The sequence below is a fragment of the Astyanax mexicanus genome, chromosome 14, assembly GCF_023375975.1.
Source record: "Astyanax mexicanus isolate ESR-SI-001 chromosome 14, AstMex3_surface, whole genome shotgun sequence".
NCBI classification, from domain to species: domain Eukaryota; kingdom Metazoa; phylum Chordata; class Actinopteri; order Characiformes; family Acestrorhamphidae; genus Astyanax; species Astyanax mexicanus.
In genome coordinates this window covers 17561944-17588791 of record NC_064421.1, presented here as the reverse complement: position 1 = coordinate 17588791, position 26848 = coordinate 17561944, and the positions used below count along the sequence as shown (strand labels likewise).

Here is a 26848-nt window from a genome sequence, read left to right as displayed (position 1 = left end):
ATAAAAAAAGAAAGAAAAAGTTGTTTTATGTGTGAATAAAAATGTAACCATAAAGAAAAGCCAGCACACCAATCATGGCACAGCTAACACTTGTTTTGATCTGTTGACATAGCTACCCAGTGAATAGCAACAGTTCTACATCGGTGAAACAGCATAAAATTTTGGGGGTAGAATATATGAATAGAATGTAGTAAACTATAACAAACCCAAACCTGTTTTTAAAAACACATTTCTATTTAATTTAAACTTATTTATAGGCAAATTGTTATTACAGAGCCACTTGGTTCTTTCCAGTAAATGTAGAGTAATTGATTTTACAGAATGGGAATTTTTGTATTGTGTTTATGATCATTTTAAGAGACATCATTTAAAGGCAAATACTTTACTATTTTCAAACAGATGGTGGGCTAAAAAAAGATTTTTGAGTGATATTGCACCATGGGTATTTCTACCCAAAAAAGCCTATTGTGATATATGTCACATGCCTTTTAAAAGATGTACCTTAATAAATAAAAATGTCTTAATACATTTTAAAAATGTATTTTAGCTTCTACAGCTCTGTCCCAACGATTTTAACAATCCAATGTTTTAATGAAATGTTTTAGGTTCTATATATCTAGAACAAAATATTTAAATACAGGTTATAAATTTGTCGTTTATTTTTCCCTTTTTTATTTATATTTATTTATTTTATTAATTCAATTCTGTTTTACATTTATAATTACATTGTTTTACATTATATTGTTTAGCTATAGCTCTATGATGTGGAGTCTGGCGCCCACTAGCGGCAGCAAATTAATATTACAGGTAAAGCAGAGACGTTGGTAAACCAAGTCAGGTCCCCGATTTCACAGGTAAGATATGATATATTAACCCTTAACTCTTTATTATTTACCGTAATTATCATAGCAAATGATTTTATGAAGCGGTTCTGAGGTGGGAAAACCTTACACTGAAATACACTGAAATATCATTAACTAAATACGTTTACATTCCGTTCATACATTTAAAACACTTGTGCTTGGTGTAAATATGTTTGTAATCAGGTTAAACCGCGGTTAATCATATTTTTTGCATATTACTTTTTTTTTTGGAAGTTTTTAACTATATAATTTATATCGGACTTTGAACTGTACTAGTTGAACTGAGCGCGTCAAGTGTGCGCAGACATCGCGCAGTGCCCTTATCCCATAAGAGCCCAGACCCACTTCTAAATATTAAAACTAAATGTAAAAACTAAGTCAGATTAATTCAGTTTAATTAATTCATTTATGATTTTTTTTCTTATTGTGGGCACATGCCTGTAACATTTTTGAAGTTAAAATCATAATATACCATGATACAAAAAATTCATATATTTTAACATTTACATACTGAGTTATATACAGTGTGTCATTCAATATTAGAGACATTACCAATGCTTACTGCACTAGACCTATTACTAAAGGTCTGTCTCAATCTAAATATTTGTATGAATTAAATGTGTAGGCTCTTAAATAAATGTTAAACAAAATTGTGCTCGTATATTTTATGAATTATGTTGGCTGCAGTGGAATAAATAACAATTATTTGTTACTTTATTTACATTTTTTGTGTGTTTGTCAATAGTTTTCTTTACTTTTACTGCACTACATTTTACAGTAGTACACAGCTCTTTTATGTTTATTACTTATTGTGTGATCATGACTGTAAATATTTTAAGCTTAAAATCCTGATCTAAATTAAACTCAATAGCAATTTCATAGCTTATAATTTAACACTTTATTCTATAAATTGTGTCAGAACTAGTTATATACCGAACATAAAACATTTAACATTTTATGATCCTTATGTGACCAATTGCTGCAATTACATTATACGTGATTTTCAATATGTATCACATAGGGATTCCATTAGTTAAAAGTAAGTTTAGTACTGTAAGGAACTTAAAAAAGGATAAGGTAATTTGCCATCTTTCTTTCAAAGGCAAAAATATTTTGTTTGCTTGATCATTTGTATTACACAGTTCCCTGATTTTTGTTGCTATACATTTTTAAAACCACTGAATGTGCTTTTTATTAATTTATTATGTATGTATGTATGCAAAATTCTGTGGCCTTCTGTTCAAACTGAAATATTGTTTCTCTTTTATACAGGGCTGTTTGTAAATCACTAGTGTTTTAACCATGCTTCAGCATACAGATGGAGAAACTGTGAGTTTAACCTGCAGACACGTAACTATAAAACAATTAGCTTAGCTAAACTTAGCTAAATATCACATAGCTAAATGTGTTCCTGTGCATTTGAGCAGTTTTTTCAGTGTCTTATTTTTGCAGTCGATGCTGGCAGTGTGTGTGAAAGAACCAGGTGGTCCAGAGAATCTGTGTGTGGGAGAAGTTCCCAGACCTAAACCTAAAGATGGGGAAGTCCTCATCAAAGTCAATGCAACAGCTTTAAATCGGGCAGACCTGTTACAAGTATGAACATCTATATGTATTCTACATGTATTTACTTAAGAATATTATTCAGGTAAATTAGTGAATACTGTTCAGTAAATCATGTTTCCTGTGACAGAGGAAAGGTATCTACCCAGCTCCTCCTGGTGAGAGTGAGATCCTTGGTCTGGAGGCTGCTGGTGTAATAGCTGGCCTTGGTCCTGGAGTCAAGAAGAATTTTAGCCCAGGAGATAAAGTAATGGCTTTGCTTTCTGGAGGAGGATATGCACAGTATGTTGCTGTGCCTGAGGAACTCCTCATGCCCGTCCCTCCACACATATCCCTTGAGGAAGCTGCAGCAATCCCAGAAGCCTGGCTGACTGCCTACCAGCTTTTACACTTTATAGGTATTTTTATTCAATTTGTTAATTAGCTATTATCTTACAGTAGATATTCCTTCTGGCTTGCTTGAAGGTCAAATGTAAAAATAAAAATATAGAGGACAATTATAGAGAATATACATATTGCACAGTAGTGATGGTTTCTCAGAATTGGGTTACATTAAATCTTGAATTGTGAATTGCTGAAAACACACACTCACAAACTGGGAAGACGCCTCAGTGTCGAGAGAGGAATTTAGGGTGTTTTAAAAGTGTTTTCCCCAGTGTTGAGGGAGGAGAAGGCAGTGTTCTTTCACTACCCCTTCTACACTTGCTGTAGGTCCATCAGACAAATTACATTAATACAATGAAATATTAATAAAATACTATTTTAATTTGTAAGACCTAAACAAATATATAACCAGAGCATATGCTTAATCTAAACATACAGTGTGACTGTAGTATAAATTCATGAATTTATTAAAGCTAAGACTATTTAATATATTGTTTTGTTGTAGGCCGAGTTAAGCAAGGAGAGTCTGTGTTGATTCATGCTGGAGCAAGTGGAGTTGGCACTGCTGCCATTCAGCTTGCTCGTTTGAGTTGTGCCATTCCAGTAGTAACTGCCGGGAGCCCTGAGAAATTAAAGATTGCATCGAAACTGGGAGCTGCTGCTGGGTTCAATTACAAAGAGGGTGATTTCTCCGATGGAATTTTGCAGTTTACAGAAGGTGAGTCAATGCTAAGCAAGGTACTTAGCTAACTTCACTAGCCACATCAGTATGTAAATATTACTAATCAAATTAAGTTCCTAATTCAAAATGGGTAGGTAAATTTATGTCTGCAGTGCATATAGAAAGAGCTTACAATGCACTTTTATTATTAGGGTATGCACAAGGCATGTGCATAAACACCATTAATGCATAATTATTCTAAAATACACAGAAGTTTGAAAATTATTCTAATAAAATTATCAATAATAATAATTAAAATATTGGAATGCGAACAAAGTAATAAAAACAACAGTGTTCATTTTGGAAAATAAATAGCAAATTGTTTCATTTACTTGTCCTGCTTCAGGACTGGTGAAGTTTTAGATCAAATTCATACAAAAATCTAGATTCTAAACTTTTCCAAAATTTCAGGGACCACTGTATGCATTTGCTTATATGAATCTTGGCAAGTAATTATTTATTTAAAAGAACCACTGCATCAATATTAAATTGTACACATGCTTTCAAAGAGCTTCTGAGGCTAGACTTTACTATGTCATATATGTATGAAAAAAGCAGTACAGACAGGCCGGTAATAATTATTAATGTAACATTTTGAACATACAGCCTTTACCTTCCCAAAATTGTAGAAATAAGGTTTTATGAGAAAGTCTTTGCATCGAAGCAGTTCCATAAAATAAATTGCTAACGTGTTGTTGGGTCTTGCAGGCAGAGGGGTTGACGTCATCCTAGACTGCATAGGTGGATCCTGTTGGGAAAAGAATGTTCGTAGCTTGGCTATGGATGGAAGATGGGTGCTCTATGGTGTGATGGGGGGGGAAATCAGTGGGGGGGGATTTGCTTGGGAAGCTACTGTTTAAGCGAGGCCACATTCTCAGCAGTCTTCTCAGGTCTCGAAGTCTACAGGTAAGGGTTAGTATAGTAAATATAAACCTCATGATAAAATTTTGCGTGGTTCAGTAGTGGTAATTTAGTCATTTGTTACAACACAGCAACTGACAACTGTCTTCACCTTTGTTTTTAGTATAAAGCAGAACTGGTCAGAAGCTTCACTGAAGAGGCGTTGACACACTTCCAGTCAGCAGATCAGAGTACGTCACTGAGGCCTATTATCGACAGTGTGTTCACCATGGATGATATTGCTGATGCACACAGGCATATGGAGGCCAACAAAAACATTGGAAAAATCATAATGAAAATTTCTTAAACATGACCTATGCAACAACACAAGCAGATCTATTTTATTATGATTATTTACATGCCATGTTTCAGATTTTAACATTCATGCAAATACTAAACATTCAGAAGCTTTTTTATATGAAAGAACACCATACAGATCAAACGTCAGTTTCATAAATAATTTTTCCATCACATTCTGAGAGACACATCTTTAAAAAGTCATGTCTATTCATGTATATAAATATTACATATCTACATTGTCTAATAAAAAACAATTATCTTCATTTTTGTTGTTTTTTATTGACTACATAACAATAATTTAAACACATAATTTGTCCCTTAGACTGTGTCAATATTTCTTGATGTATGGATCAATAGAAATTCTTCAAAATTACCTGAAATAAACTCTTGTTCTTTTTACATGGACGTCCATTGAATGTTAAGAAGGTTTTTAACTCCCAGTGCTATTACATGGTTAATCCAACAGAGGTCGCCAATAACATTTACTTTGCAACCAATGACAACACATGGAAAGTAAGGTGTGACACATTGAAAAATATTTATACAAGGATAGTATTTTTATTGACCAACACTGGCTCTTTTATGCCCATCTTAGCTTATGGTGTATCAGGAGAAAATGTGACATATGCTGTATTGTGTACATTTAATTAAGTATTAATAATTACAGTAATGCTATATTGCCTGTTAAAAGACTGAGCCCAACAGCAGGAATAATCAGTGAAAGAAAATATTACAGCATATAGACTGCTGAAGGAGACAGCACTGGCATAAACATATGAATAGAATGAATGGTAATCTGAGGGCAAATAGCAGGTATTTAGTGTAATTGTAAAGGAGTGAGTTTCACTTTTCCTCACATGTTGACTGACTTGATGTGCACTCCGGAACAACGCACACACTTCCTGGTCCAACCCTTTTTCTCGCCTTTTAGTTTCTTGACAGCGAGTTTAAATACTGGAAAACCTTTTAGACAACGTTTTTCAGCTAATATACAATGAAATTGAATACATAAAAGTGTTCGGATCTAGACCAACATGATTAAACCCTGATCTGACGAAAAGACAGAAGTACAGGTGAGTCGATGCGGCAGGTTTGGATTTTACACGTTTGTGAAAAGTTTCAGTTTAGCTTACAGACTTTTAAGCTACATTTCTCTTGGGTTTACTGGATTTATCTGTGAAATATCAGACCCAGACAGTTTATATGCCAGTTTGGACTGATTTAATATTTTAAAACCCAAGTTTTAATCCCTTTTTACATTAGCTACTTAAAAATACTTCTAAAATGCGTATTTATATGGATGTAATATTTTATAGAGCACCTGGTGGTCAAGTGTTTATCACCTGATGCGATGTTTCAGTGACCTCGCCTTTCTTTGCTTCCAGTGTATAGGCTACTTGTAGTACACTGAAACGTAAATGTTTGTCTTTTTCACTTGACATTTTAAGGTAAAAACAGCATCTCATTTACTGTCAGTCGTTTAAGCACGTTATAGGAAACGTGCTTTAACCATGTCACATGGACACAGGTGAACTTTGCTTTTTCAGACAGATAGGCATCTCTCTGTGTGTTTCATTTGATCTTTTGTTTCAATCAGATCCTCTTATTTCGAGAAGAATTTGAAAATGACTGATCCAAATAAGGCTTCACGCAAGCTATCCACATCTGGGGACAGCCTATACAAGACATTAGGATTGGAGAAGGGAGCTTCATCAGAAGAAATTAAAAAGTCTTACAGGTAGGGTTGTCAGGAGACATAAAATAAATTTATAATAACCAATACCAAGTGTAGTATCACAAATCTCAATACTAAAACAATGCTTTGCCAAAAAGTGCTTTGACTTCCTTTTGTATGAAGATTAAGCTTTTATTAAGGATGCACCAATGTGGGAATTCTGGACTCACCTCATTCAATGTGTTTTCTTTCTTTTATTATATATATTTTTTTACATTGTAAATTTAATATTGATGACATGTTGAACAAAAAGCGTTAAACAAACCAGAATTTTTCTAAGTAGCCACATTTAGCTTTGATGACAGATTTGCACACTCTTGTTTGGTTTTAGGTCAGGGAGGTCTGAAAACCAAAATCTTTTTTTTATGTTTACCTTAGTTGTTTGTATATCTTTAACATAAATCTACAATGTAGAAAAATAATAAATTAATAAAGGTTAAACTTGGACTGGTACATTTCCCAATGCCAATACATATTTATAGCTTACAGAGAGAGACACCCTGGTATAACTTTATAAAAAAAACTAATAAAAAGTAGCATGGCCAGTGTTGACCAATTGTTGTTGTGTAGCTAGATCCTTTTCCAGCATACAATAAATACTAGCCATAAATATTGGCCATATTGGCTAATGCCGATAAGGCAATTATCATTCAATATTAGTATAATTCGTATTTCATTGTGCAAGCCTAGTATTTATTGAAATATTTTAAAACAGTCTAATGTGTGTGAAATGTGGACTCCCATGGGTGTGTACATGTGTTGATACTGGGACCCAGTTCGGCCTTCTAAATGGGCCCTGTCATTACTGCTCAGGAAACCCATGGGCATAGACAACTTGCTGGGATAGGCTTATCATACAGGCCCCTCATAGGTATGCTTTCTAGACATGCACTTGTAAATATTGAGCCCAAAATAAATTAAAAAAAATTGTAGCATATATATCAACATTCAAAATCTATTTATTTGTAGACTATTCCACTGTATACAAATTATGAGATAACATTAATATGTTTTGCTATCAAATGGATAGAAACAAAAATACAGTATTGAGAAGTACTTTTAGTAAAATCTCTGTATGCATTTGAAGCAATACGTAGTTCATCTTTTATTATGATCATGTTTAATAAAGTAGACCCAAAAAAATAGATTTATAATTTATCATTATTATTAAATGGTTTGCATTGCACCACCTATGCAACTGTATGTACTTTTTATTCCTACAATTAATATATATGCTTTGACTTTAAAACTGAACAGAACATATTACACTGACAGAATATATTATTAGGTTGCATAGTGATAAAAATGACAATATGCAGACATTTAGAAATACTGATATTAAGTATGCAGGATGAAATAAACCATTGGCTCTAATTTGGTTGTAGTTTTACGCTTGCACTCCATGTATCCTATAAAATAAACAAAGAAAATGTTGATATTAATATTGAATGCAATTTAGACAACCAGTCAGAAATCAAGAATTTGCTATCTACTACATTTTGGTGTGTATCCCTATTTTCACTATAATAAACTTTGTTTATTATATACTAGACTGAAATTGCTCAGTCAGTAGTAGTGATTGATTCCTATTCACACTGTATATCAAATAAGACTCTTTATAAAATGCTTACGGTTAATGGAATGATTAATCTTTTTCCTTAAGGAAACTAGCACTGCGCTATCATCCAGACAAAAACCCAGACAACCCAGAAGCTGCTGAAAGGTTTAAAGAAATCAACAATGCCAACACCATTCTTAACGATGAGCACAAACGGCAGATCTATGATGAATATGGCTCCATGGGCCTCTATATTGCAGACCAGTTCGGGGATGACAGTGTCAAATACTACTTCCTCATGTCAAAGTGTTGGTTCAAGGTGCGTGACTCATTTGGGGTCTCTGTTTCTTTTTCTGCATAAACAAATTAGAATTTAATATAGTTTTTTTACTCAATGGTCAGTTTAATGTTACATTATTTTTTCTCCTGCCTTTTCAGACACTTGTAGTCTGCGGTATGATCTTTACTTGCTGCTGCTGCTTCTGCTGTTGCTGTTTCTGCTGTGGAAAGTGTGGAACAAAGGAGGAAGAGGAGTTTTATATCGATCCGGAGCAGCTGGAAGCTCAAATGTTTGAAGAGCAAAACACAGGTGAAGTAAAGCGTCTCTGAAAGTGGCAAGCATGATTATGGATTGATCATTGGTTGATTTTGCTTGAAATCATTTAATCTTATATCTAAATTCTTTACAATTTGCTTTGATTCATTTTATGGGTTGCACTTGAGCTTGTTAATAATAACAGAGCTCAGGGAGCTAAATCGTTTAAGGCTCTACAATTATTTTCATCAGCTGGTCTAATGATTCTTAAGGTGGTTTCCTTTGCTTTACAGCCAATGAACCGGCTATTATAGGGCAGCCTATTCCCTCTTCAGCTCCTGGAAATTCAGGTGATCATTTGGCGTACTACACTGTCTTGCTATTCAATGAGCACTTGGTGGAATTGGATAAATCACATCTCCATACTGATAGACACTTGAGGGGGAAACATTATATATATGATGTGTGTGTGTGTGTTCCTTATGTGCCTTATTCTTTTTCTTCTGCTTTACAGCATCAAGCACTGTGATTATTGGCATGCCAGTGCCTAGTCCAGACCCCATGAGCTCAAATGCAGGTGAATTACACAGTGCTGTAACCTAGAACATTGCTTGTTTACATGGATATTGATGTATTTTCGTAAAAAAAAGTACAAATAAAGTAAATTGACAAGTAGTGTTCCGGTGTTTGTAAAAATGTTTCATATAAATAATTGTCTACTGAACTCATTTGTGTGAGACCAGAACCTGTACTCACAAAGCGTTTTAAAGTAGGATTGATATTATAGGGTCTGTTTTGAGATTTCAGATTATCTTACTGAATTCTGCTAAAAGAAATGGTCCCCAAAACATGCTGGTTTTACATTAAACCCCTGGGTCTGGTCTGAACCTGTTGTCAATATCTAGGATTTTGGCACATAGTTCATTAATAACTTTTCAGTGCAATATAAAGATACCTAGACAGATAACAGATATATTAAAACCATTGTCCATGTGAATACTAAGCACTTAACTTCTACAGTTCTTTACAAAAAAATACAAACAATTAATAATTAAATTGGGAGTGGGCAATTAATCAAACATGAATTTAAACCCTTTAAACCTCTGTTTTTTATTTACTTCTATTCTGTAAATACTTTGCCCTTAAAAAACATTCCACTGTGAGTGTGATCATGTGACTTCACCCTTTACAGTCTGTGACATGGAAGCAACATAAAGGGAGCACTCTAAAACCGAGCGAGCTGAGCAACGTTTGTCACTTAATAATGGTTAAAAATAGTTCATTTATCATAATCAGGGTAAAATGTTAAATCATTTTTATATTAATTTAAGGTCATTTTGCCCTGGATTTAATTAAATAAGTTAATCCCCTCCACTTTACCAAGAACCATGGGTTATCGAAGGTAATTAGATGTGATCAGTGTTTAGTATGCTTAGTAAGTTGCTGTTGCTGTCGATCAAAAACCTTATATTTTAGAGGGAAGGCTTTATAAGAGAAATAGTAAGCCTCATTAACCTTTAGTTGAAGTCAGTGTAAATAGATTTTATTTTATGTAATTTCAGAGAATTAGTCTGTTCATTATGACCAGTATAAATTAATTAATGTTGACACAATATAAAGAACAACTAAATAACTCAAATTATGTCCAAATGTGAACAATAGCAGGAATATGTTGCCTGTTCTCTTGTGCTGTACTTGATTTGACCTTGTTATTTTGTCCTCTAGGTGGAGACGAAACCATTACCGTACAACCTGCTGCCTTCATGGAGGTCAATGATCCTTTTGCCTATGAGCGACTAAACTCATGACCAGCAAAACACTGATATGTTTCCATGTTTGAATTGCTGTTGGTAAGGGGGAGCCCTGTAGTGACTGATTGATATTTGAGGGGCTGGGAATTGCACATGATCATTGTGGATTGTAAACGTTTGATTTTAATTCTGAATGTATTGCACATTGTTTACATGTATTCTGATTACCTTCACTGTGCCAGCTTCTCTAAGATGAGATGCCTTTATTTATGCATGGTTGAGAGATTTTTAGTGACAGTTCTAAGAAATAGGCATCTCCAACCAAATGAAACAGGCTAATGTTCCATATAGACTGACAAAAACCAATGTAAGTTTAATCTTATGAACAGATCAGAACCAGAGCTTGTTTCAAATTAGTTATTTAAAGGTTGATGCAGAAAAAGTTAATCTGGGTGAATTAAATAATAATTTAAATAAGACTAAATGCCAAAAAAGAATAAATAATCTTAAACAACATTGGCACTTACATTGTAGTCATAACTTGCCTTTTTTCATTTAAAAGTCTTTACTGTGGGTCTTTTTACACAATATACACTGATAACCATTTGAACTATAAATGAATATAGGAGCACAAAGGTGTTTTTTTTTTCTTTTTTATAATGAAGCTGATTTGTTGCCAAGCCTGAGACTGTACTGTGACAAAAATGTGAGTAAATATTAGTTTTTGATATCTGTATGTACATAGGGGTTTATATTTTATCTGGTTTCCTACAGAACACACTTTGAAGGAGTTTTTTTTTTTGTTATATTTATAGGAATTTTAAATTCAGCATTGATTTTAAGGAATAAACAAAATTATATAAAATAAATTACAATCGTAATTACAGTGCTTTGGAATATTTAAGCATATTTTGAGTATCGCAAGAAAGTTATCAGTAACATCAAGCAAACTTCTGATATCTGTTTATATTTTCATGACCTGGGTGTCTGGATGTAAGTACACCTAATTCAGTTTTTGTTGCTAAATGTGACACAAAAATAAATGAGACTGCATAGCTTTATGTAATTGTGTGTGTTTTTGTAAGTAAAGCTGTATGAATTGCAGTTATCTTTTTTGGTTTTGGCTAAGTTTTTAAGCTTTTGGGTGTGACCTTGGAAATAATTCTTTTTTTAGTCTGATTATCTTTCAAAAATGCTGGTGAGCTGATAATTTTTTACGTGTTGCGTAACCGTGAAAGGAAAGCATGAGAAGCAGCATATGCCACTTCGCTGTCTGGAGATTTTTTTAATGCAGGACTGTCTAGTTAAAAATATTGAGGGTATTTTATTATATTGTAGGTTTTTATTAATGTAATGATAATTGGAAATACTCTGTGCAGTGGAGAAATCGTGTTAAGTTATTTGGTAGTTCTTTTGGTACAAGGCGTTTAGTACTATAGCCATGGTGAATTTAGAAAAACTTTGTCTCACCAGACAGGAAAATAATCCATATTCTCCTGTTCAGAGGTAAGGTGTTTAATTAATTACCATGTTCAGTTTAGTATCTTTTTAATCATTTATGTATTAATGACAATGCAGATTTAACAATAAGTTCAGTTATTTAGTATCAAATAGCAATATTTCCACTAGCTATAGTGATTTTCTAAATACAGCTTATTGTTGTCTTCAGTCTACCTGATGATTTAAAGGATGATTACCTATGCACTGAGTTTGAGGAAGGATGTGGGACCAGAGCAGCAGCTTTTCACTGCCATAACAGCAGAGCAGCCTGGGCCCAAAACGAGGAGAAATCGGGTGCTTGGAGGAAGCTGTTAATCACATCCATTTTGTGTTTGGTCTTTATGATTGGAGAAGTAATTGGTAAGAATATCCTGGATTATTCTAAAAAACAAAATAAATATGACTACAGCCCAATGTCCTGGCAACTAAAAAAAATTTAATTATTTAGCATATTCATAGATTTAGTGCCATTTGTTGTTTTATCCTGTTGCTATCCAAGGCAACTCCGATACTATTTTAGTTTGGTTAAATATATATATAACATTTACAAATAGCTCCCAATCGGCTAATGCTAGGTTAACTAATTTAGTAGAATTTTTCATAAATGTAAATAGGTCAAAATACTCTGCCTTTTGGAGCAAAAAAAAAAAAGAAATTTGAGCTCAGCTTAGTATGGAGAAATATAAGAAATATATATATATATATATATATATATATATATATATATATATATATATATATATATATATATATATATATATACGTTCCTCCAACTGATCTCAGATACATTCAAAACATTTTTCCTCTAATACTGTAGGTGGTTATGCTGCCCACAGTCTTGCTGTAATGACTGATGCTGCTCATCTTCTCACCGACTTTGGCAGCATCCTGATCAGCCTCTTCTCCCTGTGGATCTCCTCAAGACCTGCTTCCAAAACCATGACATATGGGTGGCATCGATCAGGTTACTATCAGCTGATATTTACAAACCAATTTATTTTGCTTATCGCAATTGTTCTGTGCTCAGATCTGTGGGTATTTATGTGTGCTGTGTCCTATTGAAGTAGTGGTTTACATTTATAGCATCACTATCTAAAGAAAAACATGTATAACCTGAACACAGGAACTTTACATGAGAAAGAAAACTTTATGCTAATGTAATGTAATGTAATGCAGCTTGGGTTAAAATAATGTAGTAAATTAAAATAGACAAAATGGACATACACGTTTGTCATTGGACAACATTTGGATATTTAAATCTGAGTCTAGCTAGTTTGATGATAAGTGTTGTTAAGAATTAACAAAATTTTGGGATATAAACCACGCCTCAATTTCCCGAGCTCCTCCCCCTGGTCCTATATATATATATATATATATATATATATATATATATATATATATATATATATATATATATATATATATATATATATACCTCCCAGGTGCTCACCTACGTGACTTTCGAACTCGCACCCGCCTCCACCCCATCACCACCCTAGTCTTTATCACTCATCTTCATTACTCACCTAGCTGCGGGGGGGACCTGGCTTGAGAACCGTCTCAAGCTGTTCTGAACGGTACCCCAAGCAACACAGTTCCCCTCCCCGCATCTCCAGCAGGACAGCTGTGTCTGATCTCTCCACTACAACACACACTAACACAGTACCAAGTCAGTGTCACTGCAGTGCTGAGGATGATTCACCCACCACTCAAATAAAACCTGCTCTGTGGTGGTCCTGTGGGGTCCTGACCATTAAAGAACAAAGTAAAAAAGGGTAATAGAAGGACATCAGTCTGTAATTACAATACATAGTATTACAAAGTGTCGTATATAATTAGTGGAGCTGAAAGATAAATAAATAATAGGTGTAGAAACAAGGAGGTGGTGATAATGTTATGCTTGTATACAGCTGTCAGTTTATTTTGTGCAGAGGTTCTGGGCGGTCTTTTGTCTGTGCTGTCCATTTGGGCTGTGACTGCTGTGCTGGTATTCATTGCCATTCAGAGGATCCTCCAAAATGACTACGAGATTCACAGCGGTGCCATGCTCATCACCTCGGGTTGTGCTGTCATAGTTAACATCTTGTGAGTGTTAGATTTTTTTGGTATGTTAATGCTATAATGCACTGTACCTAAATGTAGAAAAAATAAATGCTAGTGTTTGGTATTTATATGTATAAATGGATCTATATTTTTTTATTTTTTGTACCAGAATGGCCCTAATTCTCCATCAGTCTCCAGCACATCATGGTCACAGCCATGGTCACAGTAACACCAGCGTGAGGGCTGCTTTCATCCATGTGGTGGGAGATTTGCTGCAGAGCCTGGGTGTTGCGCTAGCTGCCACAATCATCTACTTTTGGGTTAGTTTGTTATAATGAACTGGCACTTTTAAAACTTATATATTTTGTAAGTTTAAAGTTCCTTACACTAACACATCTCATTCACAAACATGGATTTTCTATTCTGACCAAATTAATTACATTCATTTTTAAGAGTGTAACTTTGTCCAGGTTTAAATGTTGTTTATAAAAAAAACTAATAATAATAATAATAATAATAATAATAATAATAATAATAATAATAATAATAATAATAATAATAATAATATACTCAACTCTCCTTCCAGCCTGAATGGAAAATGGCGGATCCTGTTTGTACTTTTTTATTTTCCATACTTATTCTCGCTACAACATCCACAATTCTGAAAGACATCTTCAAAGTACTCATGGAAGGTAAGAAGTCAACCAAAATATTAATTATAGTTAAACTGATTTTTTTTTTTTTTTTAACAAATATTTTATGAAGCAACTCTTGTCTCAATGTTTGTCTCAAGGAACACCACATGGAATAGACTTTGATTTTGTGAAAGAAGCTCTGCTCTCAGTCAGAGGCGTCAAATCTATACACAGTCTCCATCTCTGGGCGCTGACCATGAGCCAACCTCAGATATCTGTCCACACAGTGATTGGTAAGATACCAAAACTGTAGGAGTTAAATTAAGTAATTAGTTTAACACTGCAGCATTACTGGTGGAATAATGGGTTACAAACTATCAGAAGGACTAGTGGCTACTAAGCAGCATTAATTATGTGTTCTATAACCCTGAATCAGGGTTTTTCATTTATTATTATTTTTTTTTAGATATTATGAATTTTGTTTCTAGTTTTATGCTATTTATGTCATTGTCCATAATATGTTTTCTAGTAAGCATATTTTTATTTTAGTTAATATGCACTCATTTCTGTATTTCAGGCCTGCAACACATTCCAAAAAAAAGTTGCGACAGTACAGCACATTCCAATTATGCAACAGTACAGAGTCACCACTTTCGCATTTTTCATTTCACTATTTGCCTCACATTCTCTACAGGGTCTAGTTCAGTACAGAAAGGAACCCAGTGCCTGCACTCATGTATTTAGCCATGCCTTTTTGACATGTGCAGCATGTGGTTTTGCATTATCTTGTTTTAAAAGGGCAAAAAAAACAAAAACAAAATACTGCATACTGATTTGTCTAGTCACAATATATTTCCATTGTGTGATGGTTCATACCAGATCCTTTTAAGCCCTGAAAAGTCAATGCCACTTCTGGAGATGATTAACATAAGGTTTCGGTTTTGCACAATGGATGTTTTTTCTTATTTGTTAAATGTTTATTATTTATTCTAGTGCTTGATAAAGGTTAGCCAAAGTCATTCCTTGCCCATGTGGTTCCATTAGCTGTTGTTAATTGATGGTTCTTGATACAGTGCTGTTTTAAGGATATGTGCATTCAGATAAGGTATGAGCACTTGCCCTTTAAAAACACTATAATGTCTCCCAAATTCTTACATCATTGAATGATGTTATGCACAGTGGAGGGAGAAGTTTAACATTTTCTTCACAGATTCTATAGAGATAGTGCTTTTGTACCAAATCATGATTACAAATCACCTGTTGACTTCACATCAATATTTTTGTTTACCTCGTTAATGCAGGAATAAGTGTTTATGAACCAATTAAATGAAGTTGTTCTGATTTGGGGTTTTTGTATAAATGTAATTTCATTGCAGATGAGCAGACCAGTCCACAGACTGTCCTCTTGGATCTGACAGAGATGCTCCAGTCTGATTTTAACTTCCACAACATCACCATTCAAATAGAGACATACTCAAATAATGCAGCTCACTGTAGAGAGTGCCAGGACCCCATTGACTGAACTACTGAAGTTGAAGGACAGACAGGACATCTACATTTCAACAATGAAGCTCCAACATTGTGTTTGTATGAACTGTATAACTTAACTTAAACGATGCAAAACATGGTGTTCAGAGCAGTTACCTTTCAGAGCTTGATTTTCAGTGCACCCGCTTTCTCTGCTAATTGTCAGTTTAGACTAATTTACACCAATAAATGTCAAATAATGAATAATACTAATAGTACTAAGAGCAGTGTTGTTATGGATTTGCCTGGAAATATGTGGGATCAGTCTGAAAATCAATCACCTTTGTAATCAAATTGTGCAAATTCATAATATTTTACTTCAGTTCATTAAATATTCAGAATACAGTAACTGGCTTAAGTTGCACAATATTGTCATGTGTAGTATAATCCAGACTGCATCATCAGCAACATGTTACACCATTACATACAAGCTTCCTCTATTCACAACACATCTATCCATACTCGCAGTCATATAAATGTAGAAATCTTTTGGGCACAATCTTTTATATCAGGTTAGGTTTAAGGGTATAAGTAAGATAAAGTGCACTCTCAATAGCAGTTCACCTCTCCCATTATTCTTCACTCTTTGGCTTTTCTGTGATCTCTCCAGTATTTATCATAGGCCTCCTGAAACATGTTCTTACAGCACAGCTTAGCTTTGAGTCGGGAGCAGATCAGGAAGGAGCCTCCCATCTTGCGGTGCAAGGAGTAGGTCTCTTCCGGGGGAGGGGTGAGACGCTGCTTCAGCATGACCGGAATGAGGCTGTGGATCCGCTCTGTTGTACTCTGAGTGCCAAAGTCAAAGGGCTCTTCTGAGGCAAAGGCCTCGCCAAGGATCATGACTGCATCCACATGGGCGTTCATCATGGCCTGCACAAGAATGCTTTCATGAGGAAAAGCAGCACATACAGAGCACTCATTCTTACAATGAGCATTACTTAAAATTCTTAAAGGGCCTATATCAAGATCCATGTAAAGAAAATATAGTTAAAAATGTACAATTTGGATTGTTTTTGCTATTGTTCTCAAATTCCAGGATTCCATCTGCATAAATTACATGAGCACAAGCAAAGCAGAGCATGTTAGCCCACCTATTCACGCATAAAGATGAGGTTTACACCAGGTTACTTAGGAGTGTAAGAAAAAGTCAATGTTGCTTATTTTAATTATAAGCTTTAATATGTAAAGATTAAAGTCAGCCAGTAATTTAGTTTAGTGCTGTGTTTAACCCCCTGCCCCTGATAGCTGTTTTACTAGGAATGAAAAAATGCTACTGTTTTTATACTGTGCCAGTAGGGCCGCAACTGATGACTATTTTGGTAGTTGACTGAATCTGATGATTATTTTTTTCGATTAGTCAAATAGTAAGTACTGATTATTTAGTAAGTAAATATGCCATTTGTAGTACTTTTGGGGACAAAGACTATTTTGAGTGTAACCTGTGTGACTGAGTGTGACTGAGTTACCCATCTCCCATTCAGCCCTTTGTGTAATGCGGTACTGTTACAAATAACGATTCGTCGACAATGAAATTTGTCGTCGACAATTTTAAATAATTGACATTGTCGATTATTCTGAATACTGGTTGCAGCCCTATATACCAGTTATTTATATCTAAATATATAACACAATGTAAACACACCAGAAACACATTTGAAACATACAGACCCAAATCATACAAACTGATTCATGAGATGCATTTGAAGCACCTGTTGCCTTGCAAGAATTTTAAAGAAATGCATGACAGCATGTAAAAATTCAAGCTGTGCTGAAACGGATAAACAACTGGTTCCCACTTGACGACTGGATTTACATATATTAATACACACAGCGATTGGATTTTAGCCTGATTAAATAAAGACCCATTTGGTCACAAAGTTTAAATTTAAGTGGATTAAATATTATCAGGATACAATCTAAATAATAGTAATATGAAATCATAATTAAGTGATCAGGCTTAAAAGGGGGACAATGTTGAATGAGCCAAAATACATTCAGAACAGAGTTTAGATATACATCAGTGTCTTGTCATAGTGTAAATAAATAAAATTAGTAATATATTTTGATGGTAAGCTGAGGCTTATTGTTACTGGACTAGTTTAAGGTAGTTAAGCTAAAACAAATACATTAATAAAATATAATAATAAAAATAAAATAAATAAATAAATTAACTAAATAAATAAAAAAAAAATAATATAATATATATATATATATATATATATATATATATATATATATATATATATATATATATATATATATATATATATATATTACTTAAATATAAATTTAGGGCCATTGCCCAGTGATGCTCAGTACCTTTGACTCGTAACCAGTCAAAAATTTCATCTCAATTGACTGCTGCAAAACTCCCTCTCGGTTTTTGTCTGCTGCAGCCTTGATTATCTTAAAAAATAAAAAGAATAAAAAAACACAACAGTGCATAAAGTAAAGTTTCAGGACTATATAGAACTGAGATTAATAGAAATACAAAATAAAAAAATATGGGAAACGTGGAACTCTTTACCTCAATGTATGTATCTGTAAAGCATGCATCAAAACCTCTAGTCGCTCCGAAATCCAACAGTGCAACCTGAAAAACAAGTATAAGCATTAAAATGTGAGATAAGGGAAAATAATTGCTTTAATAATGAAATAATGAAAAATATATACCTTGTGTATTTGAGGGTCAAAGAAAAAATTGGACCAGTTTGGATCCGTCTGCATATATCGAAACTCAAAGAGCTCTCTCAAGCAAAGAATCAAGATCTGCTCACAGATCTGTAGAGAAACAATCATCCCATTAAGATTTATTAATATTTATTTTCAAAAGAATACATTATAAAAAAAATATATATATATAAACATTCTGAATAAGAGCTCAAATCAGTGAGTGTATATGCAGTGTTGGGAGTAACGGCGTTAAAACTAACGGCGTTACTAACGCCGTTACTTTTTTCAGTAACGAGTAATCTAACTAATTACTCTGACTGTAACTATAACGCCGTTACCATTTCCCACACCCCGTTACTGCACGTTACTTTAGCCGCTCTATGAACTTTTTTTTTGTTGTAACTTTGCTTTGCCCTGGTTAACCCCTCTTCTTTCCGGTGAACTTGAGCTTCTGGCCACTGTGCCTGTGGGGTGGCGTGGTGAAGTGAGGCACAATTGTGACGATTTGCATGCTCTAATTAATTCAGTGATTGCCGTGGACAGCCCAAGTTCCGATTTAAGGACGTTAAGCTTTTTTTAGCTGCTCTGTTTTTTGTGGTGCTGCTGCTTTCTCTTTTAGAGCTTAGATTCTCTGCCCGAACCCGACCTGACCCAAAGACAGTCCCAAAATCGGGCTCCTATTTTTATTTTATCTCTCTTTAGCTCTGGTGTGATAATCACAATGTTGCTAAGTAACCAATTATTATTGTTCACTAAAGCGAACGAAATAGCGAAAACTGAAAGTGAAAAAACATTTGTGTTAACTGAAACTAATAAAAACAGTAATTAAAAGGAAAAAACATAACTATCTCGAACTGTATTTTGTGTTTATAAAACTAACTAAAACGAAATAAAATTACTGAATTTTCGTGTTTAATTTATTTATAAGAGCTGTTGTACAGCGGAGTTGTACAGTGGGCGGTGTTGTGGTCTGTGGCGTTAGTTCTTGTGTAAAGCGCTCGCGCTAGCCGCAAAATACGACAGAAAACACTGAGAAACTGCAGAACTATGTATGGGATTACAATATGAGCGGCAGGCAGATGAAAGAGAAACAGGAGATACAGTGTGTGAGAACCTTTACCTGTGAGTAGCTCATTCCAGAACAAGCAAATCTCTCTCTCTCTCTCTCTCTCTCTCTCTCTCTCTCTCTCTCTCTCTCTCTCTCTCTCTCTCTCTCTCTCTCTCTCTCTCTCTCTCTCTCTCTCTCTCTCTCACACGTTTATTAGATTGATCTCTCTGATGAGATGTGTGAAAACGAATAAAAACTAGCAAGCCCACCCTAAAAACAAATTAAAACTTACTGAATTAAACTATAATAAAATGAAAAATGTAATCACGTAGCTCTGGGCGCACGTGAACGCCTCCGCGTTTGACTTGCAGCACTGTGTGTAGCTGTTCTTAAAAATAATTTTAATTAAATAATAGTTTTATGCTATTAAATTAATATAATTAACATAATTCTGATTATATTTCGCTCATTCAATCAGCCCGAAAACAGACAGTTTATGGTTTGGGTTGGCTCGGGCTCATAATGACAGTTCATGGTTCGGGCTTGGGCAGAACGTGCACGGGCTCCGGCTGGGTCTGGTCGGATTTTTTGGGCCGATCTAAGCTCTATTATCTTTTGGTGAAACTGTTATATTAATACTATTTTAACGGTCACTAGATTGTTGTTTTTGTCCATTATTTTGTTTTGTTTATATATAGATATTTCCTTTGAGTGTGGCTTGGTTTGTTTAACTCCATCCCCAGACGCGTTTTTCTGTTTTTTCCGTTTTTTTCAGTATTATATGTTTTAGTAATTTTCTTTGGTTGTGTGGAGAATTTCGTTTTGTTTTTTTGAAATTCGTTAGATTATATTTTTGTCAACATTTTGGGTTTATTTTCGTTTGTTATTTTTCTAATAATAATAGTCAATACATAATTCATTTCCTTTTTTTGACGGGCGAATAATTAAAGTAACGGTAACCAGTTACTTTTAAAGTGGAGTAACTCCGTTAGTAACTCAGTTACTTTTTTGGAGAAGTAAGGAGTAACTATAACTAATTACTTTTTCAAAGTAACGTGCCCAACACTGTGTATATGTAGTATCTCTGTATCTGCATTTCACTGGCTACTGACTACAAGGACCTAAAGTAAAATGAAGAGTGAAAATCTGTGCAGGAGAAAAAAAAAAAAAAAAAATCATACCATAAAATTTGTTCTACCCATTATACCTAAAATGCTAATATACAGAAAGGCTTACCTCATTCTTGAGCTCCTGTGGAAATTCATCAACTTTATCCAGAGGGAAACCGTACACCAGCTCTGTGGTGAGGACATGCTGGTTGCTTAGTTCATCTATCACACTTGGCACATAGAAGTATGGGTGATCCTTTAATAATTCTCTGTAGAAAAATAGTTTAAAAATCAGTTAAGGTATTCATGATTGTGCTTAGCCTACTATTCTTTAATTTATATCAAAGTAGTACTCCCAACTACTAAACAAATGAACAAAATAAAATTAAATAACCTCTACACCTCAAACCTTTAATTATCTACTCAGTGCATTCTTGGTATAAGAAACGTAAGCTGTGTGTAACTCATTACTGCTCTGAGAAAAACGACGCCTTTGTATGAATGTAGCTTTTGTCTAAAACTGCCAAGTGACAGAACAACAGATCAAGTTTGAAAACGTAATAACAATAAGTTAGTATATTCACAAAAATTAGGTTAACACACTTACTGGAATTTTTTGCCACATTCAGCTTCCCTCACATAATCACATTCTAGAGCCAGTTCCCTGCTCATAACCTCGATCAGGTGCTCTGGAAACAGTCCTGCATGACAATGCAACATGGAGAGAACAATGTCTGAGAATTTACACTTCATAAGGACTACATTATCATTAGGAGTAAGATTAATTTTTTTATAAAGTTTTCACAGAATTCATACCTTCAGGTAATGCATTGCTCATGCTCAGGACAGTGATTAAGTTCTTGACGTCACTGCTGATACTTTTGGCTACACCAGGGTACTGAGAAAACACAGGTAACATTTCACGCCATCAAATACTGTTAGTTAAAGAAAAGTTATAAATCACAACAGCATGCCTAAATTCATTATTTTACTCAGTTAACATGTTTCTCCTACCTGGATCTTCATAGCTACTTCTCTACCATCCTTCATCCTAGCCAGGTGCACCTGACCAATGGAGGCAGCAGCAAAGGGCTTCTCCTCGAAGAACTCCAGTCTATCTCGCCAGTTTGGGCCCAGGTCACTGCTGATTACTTTCTGTCAAACAAAAAGTAAAGAGAAATTACTGACAGAAGAAATATCTAATGCAGTGCCATACTGTACTGAAAATGTATCATTTGTGGCACTTTTGTCTTCTCAACATGAAAAAACTCTCACATTTGAGACTATACCATCATTTGTTTGGTGGGCATGAAGTCAGCGCTTTGTCGAACACGCTCAAAGATCTTTGCAAGCTGAGGATTGATGAAAGCGTCATCTAGAAGAATAAAAAAAAAAGATTGCGACTATAAGAATGTGCTTGAAAAAGAAGATCCAGTCAAAGGTATTGCAAGCTTAAATAGTCTTTACACTTGGGCATTTAGAGACCTTTCTAGTGACAATGTGTAAATGCACCAAGCATGCAGTACAGTACTTTTAAAGTGCATATTTTGGTCTCTATTTAGAGTGATTAAATCTCATTTTTTTAGCTTGCCATCTTTTATTTCTTTTGTTCATCAACGTATGGATAAGTAGGTACAGACACTGTTGTTCTGATATCTCCATATTCACACTGTTCTGCTTGTGATTAGTAGTTGCTTGGTTAACCAGCAAAAGCTGTTGGAAAGACATGATGTGCCCAAAAAACTCCTAAAAAAACTCTGTTTTTAGAATGATTATATTAGGCATTGCAGTAATGGTAACAGAAGCACGTTAATGCTACTAATATTCTGCTCCCTCCGAACTCAGAATTACAACCGCTTTCAATTTGAAAATATCAAAGCAGTAGTCCGAATTATTGCTTCAAAATAAAACATGTCTTTCACATAAGATTAAACAAATTATCTCAAATTAATATTGTGGGATGTAGGTTGTGTTTTTGGGGCAAAGCACATTTCAGGCAGCTATTTTCAGTAGTATTGTACAGATACTCATCTCTCACAGCCTGGCATTAAGTATATCACTGTTCTATTACAGAGTACACAATGTTATTCAATAACAATGCTGTGTCTTTCTCTATTTACAAAGCTAAAAGGAGAAGGCAGGTCCCCTCACAGTCACTTAAAAAAGCTTTGCTTTACTGGTTGGCAAATACAGAAACTTCTTGGCATAGCTGCTACGATGCCTGGGATGGGAGGGGGTTGGGGATGAGGTGTTGCTAATGAAAGTTCAGCATGACATTTGTGCCATGCACGCTGCCACATTCCTAGCAGGAATAAACACACCCGTGTGCAGTCAATAGGGGCAGTATATACTGAGTCAGTGTCAAGGGCAGGCCATGGAAGTGGTGAAGGAAAACAAAGGTAAACCCAGAATAAACAGCGCTGCCTGAGCAACAATGCTAACTAACAAAAAGGTAAGCAGAACAAGAAGAATAGAAGCACAGAATGTTGAAAATATACTAGTGAAAAAATGGCTGAAATATAAATAACAAATTACACATTTTAAACAATGAACTTAACTTGTATTATTTTCTTACAATTTGTCGATGAAAAAAATTGTAATTTCTTACCTTGAATGCTCAGCATCTGCCCAAGTTTAAGAGCAGCTCCTCGCACTTTGCACAGAGTGCGAACAACTCTTTCAGCATTGGCCTCAGAGACAAATGGGTTGGAGTCAAGGATAGCTTTCTTTTGACCTGTATAAATTTATTAAAAAAAAAAAAAACAGCATTAAATTAAACTTCCACTGAAAGGAATTTTTCAATTCTTTGGTGGTACTAGCAACATGTAATCTGTATGATTTACCCAGTTAAAAAAATACAACGATTTTGCTTCCTGACTTTACCCAAAGCTTTGAGATATTTACCTTTCCATTCAAATTCTCATTCACAACCATTACAGTTGCATTAACACAAATCATTCTAAATGTCAAAGGACACAAATATTGTGTATATTTTGACAACAATTTCAACACACCTTTTTTCTCTTCAGATCTAAAGCTCTTTTTTGCCACTTCAGCAATTGCTCCAAAGCCGAGTCCCACTGCCAAGCCTGTAATGTATACAGAATATTCTTTACATTCTTCTTGTTAAGGTTAACACATCGCTCCATTTTACATCATTACTTTGCACATATCGAAACAGACTGTAACCCAGAAAAGGTGTGAAAGAAATGTAGAGGCTGGCCTACCTCCAAAATTTACCAAGCGTCCCAATCTTGTAACTGGTACTTTGCGCTCCCTGGCACTTTCACTGAGCTAAGATAAAAGAGGGAAGACTTCTGAACTATGATAATGTGTTAACATTAAAATCACATCAAATAGGTTATCTTTAGAAATAACACTTCACTGCGATCTATCTTTAAATGACATACAAAGATCTTAGAGCAAAAAGATAAAACAGTAATGTAATATCACAATATTTAAGTCATTGTCACTGTACCATTTGTGTGTGTTTTTTGGGGTCAATTCTTCTGGCACCTTTGCTTGCCTCGTCCCTTTCTTTTTTCACATCACTGAAGTGAGAGTGATCTTGATGGAACAAACAGGTTTGTGCGTAGACCAGCATTCGTGACTGAGTATGCCCTCCAAACAACTTGTATCTGGATTTTCCCAAACATTTATGGCTATAAATGTTGACCGCATCACTGCCCTTTGCATCCTTCAACCGGTTGAGAGTCTTGGCACGTTCAGCATTGCTCAATCCTTTGCTGACGTGAGAGTAATTATGGGGAGAATCCAAAACACAGACACCTGAATCATCTCTGTACTTCTGCAAAAAACAATCAAAAGATATAAATCAGATCTCTACACAGTAATGTAACACGTGACAAGGGCATGCTTACAGTTCAATTTGAGAATTTTCTGCTAATTACTTGTGTCTGTACATGTGAAGAGCCCCACTTTAGTACTTTTGAACATAAAATACTTTAAATTAGAGAGAATAAAAAAAAATTATCTGTACTTTACTTAAGTATTCCTATGAATGTTTACTTTAACTCTTTAACACTACATTATGCAAAATCTATAAATGTGTTTGGATTATGTGCTAATAAAAACATCAAAATAGAAGAAGCATGAAGAATACCTAGCAGTCAAGTCACAGCATTTGTTTTAAACTTGTTTTGACGTGTTGGATGTAGTCACCCAGTGCAAGCACACGGTTCAACATCAGTGCAACAACCTAACATTTTTGCAGTGCCTTTACCAACATAACTGGTGGAAAACTTATTATTTAAAGCAAGCTTTTATTAAGCTTAAATGTGTACCTAAGTTGCAAATATCTTAAACTGAAATGTTCCTTGTTTACAAGTTATTTCTAGCTACTTGGTTCTACTTATTGTATTTTTTTGCCTTGAGCGTTTGGTGTTTTTGATAACTGTAAAATACTTTAGTGTCAGACTAATTAGTGACATTCTACTGAAATGTACATTTATGAAGAAACATTGTTTCATACTTTTACTCAAGTTTAAGTCTAAAGGGGAGACTTCTAAACTTTTCTCTCGAGTAATGTTGTACCTTGGGAAGGTTATTTAATGCAAGGATAATTTTTCCACCACTGACCAAGACAAGCTTTGGTGAGTGAGGTTGAGTGAAGCTATAAAGCCAAAATAGCCCAAGATTTATAAAAAAAAAAAATAAAAAAAAAGGCTTTTTAGTTAACAAGTGTGTTTTGGAATAATAGTCTTTTTAACCACACTTTGTATAATGTGGATACAATTTGGATAAAGTTGATATTCAGCGGTTATTTTAACAGATTAGTTGTAAGAGCTGCTGAAGAGAAATCAAACAAGCTTACCTGATCTTTTAGATAGCTCTCTCTGAGACCCACGCTGGATCTCATCTGAACACTTTGGTAAGGCACTTGTCTGAGGCTGGTGAGTCTTCTCATGAGTAAGAGATCAGCTGCCATGATTTTCCCTTTGCAGGCCTGGCCCTTTTTTTTATTTGTAGATCAGAAAAAAATATCAAAGTCAAGGAAATGCTGAGATATAAGCGTTAGCCATGTAATCTGTTATTCCATCAAATGTTCTATATATATATTTAACAGCTCCATAGCTAGTAACATTTCTTACCTCCCACAGGCGTCTGAACCCTTGTTGAGACTTTTCTGATGCTAACACTGATGAGCTTTTGTAGAGGTAGAGTAACTAAACTAACTTCATTATCAGGATGATTTAATCACAGCTGCTGCCCCGTCTAGCCAATAGCACCTCCAGTGTCATCCTTGGAGATCTTGCTTTGTATGCAAGCTGAAGATTCACCAATACCGTCAGAGCAAAACAAAGCCATTCAAGACATCCTCAGTCTTCTGCTGAAACCCGGGGACGTGTCGGTAACGCAGGAGGCGTGGAAAAGCCCTGACTTTACTCAGAGCCTAAAAAAAAGCCACTTACATGCAGCGCTGCTCCCACCTAGCGGTTCTCCTACCTAATATACATTATTACACACCCTGCTGCATCACTAGTAGTGTGGGTGGATAATACAGCAGATTAATATTTTATTAGTCTTAGAACAAATAATATTAGTTTTATTAATATTACAATAAATATATAATGGAAATAATTAATAGTATTTGTCTTAATATTGTATTAATATTTATTAGTATTAATATGATGCGCTTTAAAAAAAAATAAATATAATGTTCAGAGGTTTCTACTGAACCATTAGCTTGGGTTTTATTAATATAACTTTCAATCATTATCAACTTTTTATAATTCCAGTTCTGTTATGTTATGTTATATGTCTATATCTTATGAGAAAAACAAAGAAACAAACAAAATCATTGTATTGTATATTTATACATTGTTACCAGGGAACACCTAAAAATTATACCATATAGTAATTTAAAAAATATTATTAAATTAGTACTTTTATCACAATAATATTGTTATTATTCCTATTAGTACATTCTTTCACTTCCTTTAAATTTTGTGACAATGTAGAGAGCACCAAGCACACAACATTTTG

General features: G+C 34.5%; 4 protein-coding genes across 5 annotated transcripts; 3 read left to right on the top strand and 1 right to left on the bottom strand.

The window, feature by feature from the left end:
* The first annotated feature begins 783 nt into the window (after window positions 1–783).
* Window positions 784–4991, top strand: tp53i3 (tumor protein p53 inducible protein 3). The gene is given in 8 exon segments (XM_007251997.4): window positions 784–854; window positions 2136–2192; window positions 2316–2456; window positions 2554–2821; window positions 3313–3525; window positions 4237–4340; window positions 4342–4434; window positions 4553–4991. Coding segments are annotated over 7 exon segments (1029 nt in total). The 5' UTR covers window positions 784–854; window positions 2136–2165; the 3' UTR covers window positions 4736–4991.
* A 629-nt stretch (window positions 4992–5620) lies between these two features.
* Window positions 5621–11368, top strand: dnajc5gb (DnaJ (Hsp40) homolog, subfamily C, member 5 gamma b). 2 transcript variants are annotated; one of them, XM_007251998.4, is made up of 7 exons: window positions 5621–5801; window positions 6326–6466; window positions 8127–8340; window positions 8460–8610; window positions 8850–8906; window positions 9071–9133; window positions 10282–11368. In XM_007251998.4, exons 2-7 carry the CDS (start codon window positions 6354–6356, stop codon window positions 10362–10364), a joined length of 681 nt encoding a protein of 226 aa, XP_007252060.3. In that variant the 5' UTR covers window positions 5621–5801; window positions 6326–6353; the 3' UTR covers window positions 10365–11368. The 2 variants fall into 2 exon arrangements, with proteins under 2 accessions (XP_007252060.3, XP_007252061.3); XM_007251999.4 differs by lacking the exon at window positions 8850–8906.
* A 157-nt stretch (window positions 11369–11525) lies between these two features.
* Window positions 11526–16202, top strand: LOC103045971 (zinc transporter 2-like). The gene is made up of 8 exons (XM_022673010.2): window positions 11526–11813; window positions 11977–12167; window positions 12625–12771; window positions 13739–13892; window positions 14020–14170; window positions 14437–14542; window positions 14644–14778; window positions 15862–16202. The coding sequence occupies exons 1-8, from the start codon at window positions 11749–11751 to the stop codon at window positions 16005–16007; spliced, it is 1095 nt and encodes a 364-aa protein (XP_022528731.2). The 5' UTR covers window positions 11526–11748; the 3' UTR covers window positions 16008–16202.
* A 104-nt stretch (window positions 16203–16306) lies between these two features.
* On the bottom strand, window positions 16307–26375 carry coq8ab (coenzyme Q8A, genome duplicate b). Its single transcript, XM_007252000.4, has 15 exons — window positions 25954–26375; window positions 25677–25814; window positions 24321–24650; window positions 24070–24136; window positions 23857–23931; window positions 23451–23576; window positions 22132–22217; window positions 21857–21997; window positions 21659–21740; window positions 21450–21543; window positions 20970–21111; window positions 18686–18793; window positions 18540–18605; window positions 18332–18418; window positions 16307–16882 (listed from the first exon to the last, which is right to left on the bottom strand). The coding sequence occupies exons 2-15, from the start codon at window positions 25788–25790 to the stop codon at window positions 16592–16594; spliced, it is 1809 nt and encodes a 602-aa protein (XP_007252062.3). The 5' UTR covers window positions 25791–25814; window positions 25954–26375; the 3' UTR covers window positions 16307–16591.
* Between the last annotated feature and the right edge of the window lie 473 nt (window positions 26376–26848).